The 11,610-nt window shown below is 56.0% G+C and overlaps 1 protein-coding gene and 1 pseudogene across 1 annotated transcript; both read right to left on the reverse strand.

Annotated features, from left to right (window-relative positions):
* Window positions 1-2,447: 2,447 nt before the first annotated feature.
* Window positions 2,448-5,711, reverse strand: LOC118692263 (protocadherin alpha-8-like). The gene has a single exon (XM_036391966.2). The coding sequence runs from the start codon at window positions 5,073-5,075 to the stop codon at window positions 2,463-2,465; it is 2,613 nt and encodes an 870-aa protein (XP_036247859.1). The 5' UTR covers window positions 5,076-5,711; the 3' UTR covers window positions 2,448-2,462.
* Window positions 5,712-8,963: 3,252 nt separating this feature from the next.
* LOC118692235 (protocadherin alpha-5-like) overlaps window positions 8,964-11,610 on the reverse strand; it is a 3,020-nt pseudogene continuing 373 nt past the window's right edge.

The raw sequence follows: 11,610 nt of genomic DNA on the forward strand, positions 1-11,610 counted from the left end.
ACCTCCTACACATCTGTTTGGTGAAATGAATTTTGGTCCCTCCTCCATTCCTGCTTGCTGGCACCCACTCAGGCTGTGCCTGGAAGCATCAAACAGGAATGAAAGCAGGTAACAGCTGCTCTGCTGGTCCAATGGGGGAACATTCTGCTGATTCAACAAAAAGATGCCACAACTGAACAGGAACTAAATTACACCAGTCTCAAGACCATCCCCATTTGTTCTATGACTTACCTCTTCTGACCTGGTGCCTTCTTCAGAAAATAAATATCTTTGATTCAGGAGAGCTGGTTTTAAAGGATAATTACGCTTAACATTATCAGTGTTTCTTGGGAAGACCGACAGAAATCTATCACTTATGTTCCACAGAAACCAGATAAGATGCAGTGTCCATTATGCACTTCTCTCCCAGGGGAAAAAGGAACCAGACCTGTAAGCTACAGAATTTCTCTAGAACTAAACCTTAGAAGAGAGGGATAGGCATCCCACACATTGATAGGAAATGGACCAAATATCTGCCACATTGCCAATGAGAGACACGAAATAAACACAACAACAAACAAACCCAGCAAAACTAAAGCATGTGCACTTTGATAGAGAAGAGAATAATAATCATTAAAAAAGTCCCATTCTCCTGTATTGAAATGCAACTTTTGGCAACATCTTGGATACCATGACCCATCTAGCAAGAAAAGAGCAGAGAGGCAATGAGGGAAGGATTCAGAGAAGGCTCTGCAGCATGATCCAAATTCCAAAAGGTTCTCTTTGACCAACAACATCCCACACCCAACCCAAGTGATTAAAGGCACGAAGGGGAGATGTCTTCACTAAGAGCAATACCTGGAAGAACAACAGTGCCCTAAGTTATGCAGAACTTCTGGGTGTCCTGAGAGGATCCCAGGAAAGCAGCACTGTGTGGTGGAACCATTCCTGAAGCTTTCTACTGTGATCCTGTATATTGCACCCTAGGAACTGGGACCTCCACAGCAAAACAGACATTCTCCATTCCCTCCCCAAATATGTATGCAAATCCTCCCCTTTCCCCACGCCTGCCACAAAGAATATACAGGGTCCTGCAAATGCATTCTGTGATTCTTTGACTTTTCCCTCATGCTAGGATGCTTTGTGTCTTTTCAGCAATTTCAAATACAAAACGAGTTCTAAAAGGTTCTGCAATCAGAGTAATGAAGAACACTGATTCCAGTCCCCCCAAATATTATTCAAGAAAATGACACAAAATCTGACCCCCAAGTCCCGTCAAAATATGAACTGAGTGGAAGAATTTCTACAATAGAAAACCAAGGCTGGGCTGCTCTGTAGATGTGGAGGATTGGTTTGTACATCCAGACACCAGAATGAGCCATGTGTGATAACAGGAATCACCATCTCTATCCAGACTGACCATACCAGGAGCACAAGAAGGGGGAGAAAAACACAACAAGACTACACCCAGCCCCTCAACTGCCCTTAAATATCATGTCTCAAGAGAAGCACAGATCCACCATGGCTGGAGCTGTGGAAGCTGCTGTAAGCACCCTACAATACACATGGAAAGCAGTTTGTAGTGCCACCCTCCCACAAGAACACCCCCAAAACAGCAGCAAAAATGTTCATCAGTCTGCATGTTCCCAACTGTCACCCAAACACATTTCCATTTGTCAGGCAGCACAAGCAACTGTCTCAGATATAGATATTCATAACCTCAAAGGATTCTGTGGCAATTTCAATACCAAATATTATCTCAAGGTCCAAAAGGCCTCCAACATCAGAGCCTTGGAACGTGGGAAAGGATCCTCTGTGCTGATCCTGCCTCCTGCTGAGCATGCTCCGTTCCTCACTTGGTAACATTAATTCTGGAGAAAAAGGCATCATCTCACATCTCCTATTCCTCTCTTCTTTTGACATGGACCATGATTTTACAGATTATTTCCAACTCCCTCAGACCAGCCTTCCCACTGCTCCAGAACACCATCCCAGTTTTCACAATGACTCTGTGGGACCAACCAAAATGGAGAAATTACACTCTGCCGATTGAAAATACGTTAGACCACAAGTCCAACTGTCCCCACAACTCTTGTAGAGGAAAATGACAGAGGATGAGAACAGAGAAGAAACCAAAGGTGATCCCGTCAAAGTCAGCACTCTGCAAAGGCAAAAAGGCAGTACACAGTGCCTGGGGGGCTGCTAACAGCACAGCCTCCTGTTTTTGCGCACCTACAAAAAACCTCGGAGAAAACATTACATACCAGACAGAAAGTATTATCTGCAAAGCTGACTCCTTAGAAAAGTGATTTCATTTTAGGGGAAAACAATTCATATCCACACCAGCAAACCTCAGCTGCGGACCGTAACAGCACAGGGCTGCAGCTACACATTTTTCACTAGCAAGCCTTCCCCTCCCACCAGCAGAAGTTCTGGGGACTGCGGGAGGACCCTGCGACACATGCAAAGGTGCCTTTGATTTCTTAAGCACCCGTCAAGTACCTACCGCCCTCACAGCACCGACTGCTCAGGGCACAGAACAAAAGGGGTAGAAGAAGGAGAGAATAAATAAGGTTGAGCAAGGTATTGCCACTGACCGTGCCGAGGAGAGCGGAGGGCTCCGGCTGCGTGTCCTTGGCTGCAGGGCCGGGCGGCGGCGGAGGGAAGTTGGGGCTGAAAACCATGAGGTCGCTCTTGGCAGCGCCGTCCGCCACGCACAGGCTGCGGCTGTGGCGCTGCGAGTAGGACCAGCTGCCCACTTCGCTGGCGCACACGAGCGTCGTGGGCCCGGGCCCCGAGAGCACGGCCGCCCGCGGCGCCCAGCGCGACGCCCCGTACAGCACCACGGCCAGCAGGAAGAGGCTGGACACGGCGCAGATGGCCACCACCAGCCACACGTTGGTGGCCGCGCTCGCCGCGCCGGGCCCCAGCTCCGCGCCCGCCGCCGAGCGCGACACCGCGGACGACGACGCCGCCGCCGAGGATCCCGCGGCCAGCGCCGCCTCGGCGGCCTCGAGCAGCGACACGCTGAGCGTGGCCGTGGCCGAGCGCGCCGGCTCGCCGTGGTCGCGCACGACGATCAGCAGCCTCTGGCGAGGCCCGTCCGCCTCGTCCAGCGCCCGCGCCGTGCTCACCTCGCCGCTGTAGAGCCCCACGCGGAACGGGCCCTTGCCCCCTTGCGGCTCGCACAGCTCGTAGCGCAGCCACGCGTTGTAGCCCGAGTCGGCGTCCACGGCGCGGATCTTGGCCACCACCTGCCCCGCCGGCGCCCCCCACGCCGCCCACGCCCACAGCGTGCCCGACTCCGAGCCCGCCCCCGCCAGCGCCGCCGCCGCCGCCTCCGCTGCCGAGCCCGCGGCCGGCAGCAGCGCCGGCGCGTTGTCGTTCTCGTCCAGCACGAACAGCTGCACCGTGGCGTTGCCGCTCAGCGCCGGCTCCCCCGCGTCCACCGCGCGCACCTCGAACTGCAGCACCTGCAGCTCCTCGTAGTCCAAGGGCTGCAGCGCCCACAGGCGCCCGCTCTCCGCGTCCACCGACACGTAGCTCGACGCCGGACGCCACCCCATGCCACCCGACGACGACGACGACCCCGCCGCCCCGCCCACGCCCACGCCCAGGCCGCCGTCCCACACCGAGTAGCTGACGCGCCCGTTGGCCGCCTCGTCCGGGTCCCGCGCCCACAGCCGCGCCAGCTCCGCGCCCGCCGCGTTGTTCTCCCGCGCCAGCACCGTGTACACGGCCTGCGCGAACAAGGGCGCGTTGTCGTTCACGTCCGACACCGGCACCCGCAGCCCGCGCCTGGCGCGCAGCGCCGGCGCCCCGCCGTCCTCCGCACGCACCTCCACCTCGTACTCCGACACCCGCTCCCGGTCCAGCGCCTCGCGCAGCACCAGCGAGTACGAGCCCAAGAACGTCGCCTCCAGACCGAACGGCGACGCCGGCCACACCCAGCACCGCACGCGACCGTTCTCCCCCGAGTCCCGGTCCGACACGCTCAGCAGGGCCACCACCGTCCCCACCGACGCGTCCTCCGCCACCGGCACCGACAGCGACGTCACCCACACCTCCGGCGCGTTGTCGTTCACGTCCAGCACTTCCAGCACCACCTTGCAGTGACCCGACAGCGCGGGCGTTCCCTTATCTTTTGCTTCAATTCGAAAATTAAATACCTTGACTTCCTCGAAGTCCAGGGCTGCTGTGAGGTGAATTTCCCCGGTATTCGGATTGATGGAAATCACATCTCTTCCACTCGGGGGAATGAAATTCGTCACCCCATACGTCACTTCACTGTTAATTCCCTCGTCCGCATCGGTGGCATTCACCCTCGTCACCAGCGTCCCCACCCCAGCGCTCTCTGGTATCTGCACTTGATACACGGACTGATTGAATTTGGGCGCGTTGTCGTTGGCATCCTCCACCGAGATCACCAGCTCCATGGTGCCCGTCAGAGACGGCCGGCCCCCGTCACTCGCCGTCAGCACCAACCGGTGCACGGGAATCGTCTCGCGGTCCAGAGATTTCGTTAAAACGAGTTCAGTCTCAATATTTCCATCATTCAGTTTTTGTAAATCCAGAGAGAAATGCTCACTGGGGCTGAGTGTGTAGGTGAGCTGCGCGTTCGCTCCGATATCCGCATCCGACGCACCCTCCAGCGGGAAACGAGACCCCGGCACAGACAGTTCCGCGATGCTGAGGTTTCTGCGGGCGGCGGGGAAGACGGGGGCATTGTCGTTGATGTCGGTGACCTCCAGCTGCACATGGAAGACGCGCAGCGGCCGCTCCAGCAGCACCTCCAGGCGCAGCGCGCACGGCGCGCTCTTGCCGCACAGCTCCTCCCGGTCGAGCCGCGAGCTCACCAGCAGCGCGCCGCTCGCCCCGCTCACCTCCACGCTCGCCCGCCGGCCCTGCGCCACCAGCCGCAGCCGCCGCGCCTCCGCCTCGCCCGCCTCCAGGCCCAGGTCCTGCGCCAGACGGCCCACCACCGTGCCGGCCTTGGCTTCCTCCGGCACCGAGTAGCGCACCTGCCCGCCCGACAGCGCCCAGGCCGCCTGCAGCACCAGCAGCCGCACCAGCGCCGCACAACAACGCTCGCCCATCCTTCCTGCCGCTCTGCCCGCCGACAACGCCGCTCTGCCTGCCGGCCCCGGCCCGGGCCCCGCACGGCTCCCCGCCGCCGCCCGGACGCGCCGCCTCTGCTGCCCGGCCCAAGCCGCCCCCCCGCGCTCACAGCCGGGCTCTCCGCCGCACCGGGCCGGAGCCGCCCACACCGAGCCGTTCCTGAGCCTGCAGCGACACCGTGCGCTGCTCCGCCGCCTCACACGCTCCGTGACTGCGCCTGTGCCTCTGATCCGTCATGGCCATCTCGTCTGCTTTTTCGTGTTACGCTGCTCCTCTTTCTTTTATCTTTTTCCTAATCGCCTACTGTGTTCTTGTAAGTATTTCTTTCTTCTTTCTCGTCTGAATTTCTTCCCAGATATTTCTTTTTTCCTCCAATTTTCTGTATTGAATTATTTTTATTTTCCCTTCTCTTTTCTGCCTCTTTCTGCTCTTTTATACTTTTCTTTCTTCTTTCTTCCCCGTTCCTTCTTTCTCCATCTTCCTCTCGTCTTCACCCTCGCTGGCAGGTCTCCAGCCGCTTCCGGGGCCCCTTCTGAGATCATCAAAGCCAGAGTGATCAGCGATAATTACGGAGCATCAGGTCCAGAAAGTGCTGCTCTCACCAGGGGTGAGGCTGTTAGGGACCAGCTCCGTTCAGCCTCCAGAGACAAATTCGGTGAGTGCTGGTCCTTTATAGTGTCTTCTGTTCTTTTTGCCCACTTGCTTGATTGGTTCACACTTGCATGGATTCCCTCCTTTCTTTTTAATGTTCATCTTCATCTCCTTATGCTGTTTTCTTTACCTCTTCCCTTTTCTGTCTTTTATATTTTCTAGTTCTCCTTCCCTATGTCTTCTCTTTCCTGCTCTTTTTACTTCACTTCCTGTTCATTCCCATCCTTGTCTCTCTATTATTATTTTCCACCTGTACGAAAAGACTTTCCAAATGTCTACAGCTTGTTGGCGATGATGGATGTAAATGTCTTTTTGAAAGGGCTCTCATTCCTCTTTGCATCGATTCTTCAATTTCCTTTTGGTTTTTTCCCCATCACTCTTGTACCCTCGGGAACAGAATCACCAACCCCAGCTACTGGGATGTGTAATTAAAAAGTGCACCAAATATTACAAACAACTCAAGAGAGCTTTTCATTCTCAAAGCCATCACAGCCCAGCATACCAATGATCCAAGAATGCTACAAAACTCTTGGCAACCACAGCACCCAAACACTTTTCATATACCTCATGTATTCTACCAATATAATCAAAGGTTTTTCTCTATGACTCATGTTCCACCTGCACAGCCAACTAAAAGCAACCAGGGGAACACCACTGCATTGTCACTGAGAAAATCTGCTGCATTCCAAACGCATCTAATCCAAGAAAGGCATTAAGGTAATTTCTCCATCTGTCCTTGCTTCCACACACTCACCCCATGCCAGGCAGCAACAGGAAAGAAATGAGAGCAGACAGTGGTGCTCCAAACCTACAGGCATTTCAACCCAGGCAACATCCAGTCTGGATAGACAATACTCCAGTCTATCCAACATGAAGACACCACAGCTGAGCAGGAACCAAAGTACATTTGTCTCTCACATACAGCCCCTTCAGGTACAAGTGACTTACCTGTAGCATCACTGGTGTCGTCTTCCAAAAAAAAAATATTTTCAGAACAGGAGAATTGGATTTAAGGGACATTATACCCTAAGAATGTAATTTTGCATCATACTGGACAGAAAAAAAAATACATTCACCAAGAGCTTTGAAAAACAGGGACAGTGAGTAGTACTTCCTTTAGCACTTCTATCACCAGGGAAGCAGGAGGAACACCTGAAAGTTAGCAATATTCTCTCAACAGCAGCCTCAGCTCGAGAGAGTGGAAAAACTTTCCCCAGGACCAATGGATTACTAAACATCTGCCACCTGACAACTGCCAGTATTTCACCATCTGCATCTCATCCACTGTTACACATTGCCAATGTGAGAGAAGAAAAAAGGGTGAGTGTAGGGGAAGAAAACAAAGTAACGTGTCCCACTGTACCTGAAATTCCAGGTCTGACAACATCTTGAATACAGAGAGCAATTCCTCCCCTCCCTAGCTACACCAAGATCAGAGGAATTACTCAGGCAACATTCTGAGAAGGCTGGCACAATTACACTAATTTCAGAAAGCTTTTGAAACTTTACACAAATTTCTAAAAATTTCAAAAGTCCAACAACATTCCACAACAAAGAGAAGCAATTAAAGGCGTGCATTGCAGGCACTTTTACAAGCAGTAACATCACATAAAACAACAAAGCTCAAGGATGTCCAGACCTGCTGGACGTCCTGAGAAGATCCCAGAAGAGCAGCCCTGTGTGCTGGGCTCTTTCTCCATGTTTTCCACTGGCATCCTCTATGCTGTGCCACTGGAAATGAGGCCTCTACACCTAAGCAAACATTCTCCATTTCATCCACAATGACACAGACCACGTTCTACTCAGCATCTCTGTTCCCCTGAGGCAACTCACTTCCCCACTCAGACTCCCCCTCCCCACCGTACAGGTCCAGGCCCCTACCTGATGCCATTCGAGGAATCCCTGCCAAAATCTCAAACATTTCTCAACTCCAGCAATATGTCCCATCTGTAAATCACACTCTGTATAGCATCTAAGCCTTGGCACCACTTCACCTTCCCTCATGATCAGCACAAAGAACATGTGAAACTCTTCAAAACTACACAGCCTTCAGCAAGCTCTTCCCACCTGCATGAAATTTACCGTGAACACTTTGCTTCTTTTCAGCAACCTCACATGAAAATAGCACAGAGCTGCACATTAGAATTCTTAGAGATTCTGTGATCAGAACATGATGGGAGTCAGCATATGTGGATTATGTTCTTCAAGAGAACCACACCAAATAATGTAGCACAAGCACTCAAACAAGTTCAACACAGAGCATTTGTACTGCAGAAATCTTGAGCTCGGATGCTGTGCAAGGTTTGCAGAGCCATGGGTGACAACAGGACACATCATCTCTACCAGGTCCAAGTCCACAAAAAGTAGAAGTCGAGTGCACAAAGATGGCACTCACCCCTCATTACATGCACTGAGATAACAACCAAAACACTGACAAGCACAACACCATAATGGATTATACTGAATGTGTAGGAGAAATTGGTTTGGGTTTTGTTGGTAGGGGTTATTTTCTGGATAGTTTGTTTGCTTTCTTTTCATAAAAGGTTATTTCTACAGCTTTTGAAGTGATGTTGCTGTTGATATGAATTTTGATGGAACATCAAAAGACTACACGGTATTTCCTACTAGTTCTCTGGCCAGAAAACTACATTCACAACTCGGGGAACGGGAGCAAGGAAAAGAAAATTCCACTTTCTAACACTTACCCTTGGAGAAAACTCTTTACTCTGAAAACAGTAATTCTAAGCAAAGTAACAAGATCATTGGGAACAGATCATAGGAAAGGCTCTCCACATCTTCCTGTTTCATAATGTCTTTAGCATTAGAACCGAATTTGATGGTTTACCCATCCATTGACAGACAAAAAGATAAAACTCAATTTCCAACTTGCACAAAATTGTTAGAGAGCAGAATCAGAGAGGAGGAAGCCTATTTATGCTAGGAAACAAAACCTAAACACAGGACAGTCCACCAATGGCTGGGAAATGTGAACACTACAGCCTGCATGTCTTTACACTCATGAAATAAAGTCCAGTAAAAATGCGACCCACCAGGGAAAATGCGCATATTCTGCAAAGCTGACAACTCTTATCACAAGGGCCAAGGATTTCATACTACGGGAGAACCTACACACAGAACAGAAAACCACACCTACGGACAATACGCTCTGCGGAGTGGGCTAAAGTGTCTATTTCCACTCCATCACCCTCAACACCTCAGAAAACGAGAAAGAGCCGGGTGGCTTCGGCGGGAGATGCACAGGTAGGATTCTCATCCTGAAGCACTCGACAAGCATCAACCGCCCACAGTGCGGGGCGGCGGAGCCCGGCTCCAAACAACAATTGCACAGGGGGCGGGAGAGAATGGGCAGAGAGGGGGACAGGCGTCGGTGAAGGGAGAGAAAGGAGAAAAGCAGTGCCACTGACCGTGCCGAGGAGAGCGGAGGGCTCCGGCTGCGTGTCCTTGGCTGCAGGACCGGGCGGCGGCGGAGGGAAGTTGGGGCTGAAAACCATGAGGTCGCTCTTGGCAGCGCCGTCCGCCACGCACAGGCTGCGGCTGTGGCGCTGCGAGTAGGACCAGCTGCCCACTTCGCTGGCGCACACGAGCGTCGTGGGCCCGGGCCCCGAGAGCACGGCCGCCCGCGGCGCCCAGCGCGACGCCCCGTACAGCACCACGGCCAGCAGGAAGAGGCTGGACACGGCGCAGATGGCCACCACCAGCCACACGTTGGTGGCCGCGCTCGCCGCGCCGGGCCCCAGCTCCGCGCCCGCCGCCGAGCGCGACACCGCGGACGACGACGACGCCGCCGCCGAGGATCCCGCGGCCAGCGCCGCCTCGGCGGCCTCGAGCAGCGACACGCTGAGCGTGGCCGTGGCCGAGCGCGCCGGCTCGCCGTGGTCGCGCACGACGATCAGCAGCCTCTGGCGAGGCCGTCCCGCCTCGTCCAGCGCCCGCGCCGTGCTCACCTCGCCGCTGTAGAGCCCCACGCGGAACGGGCCCTTGCCCCCTTGCGGCTCGCACAGCTCGTAGCGCAGCCCACGCGTTGTAGCCCGAGTCGGCGTCCACGGCGCGGATCTTGGCCACCACCTGCCCCCGCCGGCGCCCCCCCACGCCGCCCACGCCCACAGCGTGCCCGACTCCGAGCCCCCCCCCAGCCAGCGCCGCCGCCGCCGCCTCCGCTGCCGAGCCCGCGGCCGGCAGCAGCGCCGGCGCGTTGTCGTTCTCGTCCAGCACGAACAGCTGCACCGTGGCGTTGCCGCTCAGCGCCGGCTCCCCCGCGTCCACCGCGCGCACCTCGAACTGCAGCACCTGCAGCTCCTCGTAGTCCAAGGGCTGCAGCGCCCACAGGCGCCCGCTCTCCGCGTCCACCGACACGTAGCTCGACGCCGGACGCCACCCCATGCCACCCGACGACGACGACGACCCCGCCGCCCCGCCCACGCCCACGCCCAGGCCGCCGTCCCACACCGAGTAGCTGACGCGCCCGTTGGCCGCCTCGTCCCGGGCCCGCGCCCACAGCCGCGCCAGCTCCGCGCCCGCCGCGTTGTTCTCCCCTCCCGCGCCAGCACACGTGTACACGGCCTGCGCGAACAAGGGCGCGTTGTCGTTCACGTCCGACACCGCACCCGCAGCCCGCGCCTGGCGCGCAGCGCCGGCGCCCCGCCGTCCTCCGCACGCACCTCCACCTCGTACTCCCGACACCCGCTCCCGTCCAGCGCCTCGCGCAGCACCAGCGAGTACGAGCCCAAGAACGTCGCCTCCAGACCGAACGGCGACGCCGGCCACCCCACCCGCACCGCACGCGACCGTTCTCCCCCCGAGTCCCGGTCCGACACGCTCAGCAGGGCCACCACGTCCCCACCGACGCGTCCTCCGCCACCGGCACCGACAGCGACGTCACCCCACACCTCCGGCGCGTTGTCGTTCACGTCCAGCACCTCCAGTTCCACTCGGCAGTGACCCCGACAGCGGTGGCGTCCCTTTATCTGTCGCTTCTATCTCCAGGTCATATGACTGTGTGTCCTCGAAATCCAGTTCCCCGGAAGTCCGCATTTCCCCGGACTTTTCTTCGATTTTTGAAAAGGTCCTGAATTTTGGCAGAAACCGCGTTGCTAAAAAGAATATATTTCTTGATTAATTCCCTCATCTTTGTCTGTCGCTGTTAGCTGGAAAAACACAGTTCCCCGGGGCCGTATTTTTCCGGTAGCTTAACTTTATACACAGACTGGTTGAACTGGGGGCGTTGTCGTTTGCATCCAGCACCGAGATCACCAGCTCCATGGTGCCCGTCAGAGACGGCCGGCCCCCGTCTGTCGCCGTCAGCACCAACCGTGCACGGAATCGTCTCGCGGTCCAGAGCTTTCGTTAATACGAGAAGGACGTATATTTTTTTTTCGTCTTTAGAATTGACTTCCAAAGAGAAATACTACTCGCTGGGCTGAGTGTGTAGGTGAGCTGAGCGTTCGCTCCGATATCCGCATCCGACGCGCCCTCCAGCGGGAAACGAGACCCAGGAGGGGAGTTCTCTCAGGTAAACTGAGGTTTCTGCGGGCGGCGGGGGAAGACGGGGGCATTGTCGTTGATGTCGGTGACCTCCAGCTGCACATGGAAGACGCGCAGCGGCCGCTCCAGCAGCACCTCCAGGCGCAGCGCGCACGGCGCGCTCTTGCCGCACAGCTCCTCCCGTCGAGCGCCGCGAGCTCACCAGCAGCGCGCCGCTCGCCCCGCTCACCTCCACGCTCGCCCGCCGGCCCTGCGCCACCAGCCGCACCGCCCGCCCCTCCGCCTCGCCCGCCTCCAGGCCCAGGTCCTGCGCCAGACGCCCACCACCGTGCCGGCCTTGGCTTCCTCCGGCACCGAGTA

The sequence above is a fragment of the Molothrus ater genome, chromosome 15 (genome assembly GCF_012460135.2).
Source record: "Molothrus ater isolate BHLD 08-10-18 breed brown headed cowbird chromosome 15, BPBGC_Mater_1.1, whole genome shotgun sequence".
Taxonomy (NCBI): domain Eukaryota; kingdom Metazoa; phylum Chordata; class Aves; order Passeriformes; family Icteridae; genus Molothrus; species Molothrus ater.

Coding starts and splice junctions, on each gene's coding strand:
- LOC118692263 (XM_036391966.2), bottom strand. CDS start 5,075: ATGGGCGAGCGTTGTTGTGCGGCGCTGGTGCGGCTGCTGGTGCTGCAG.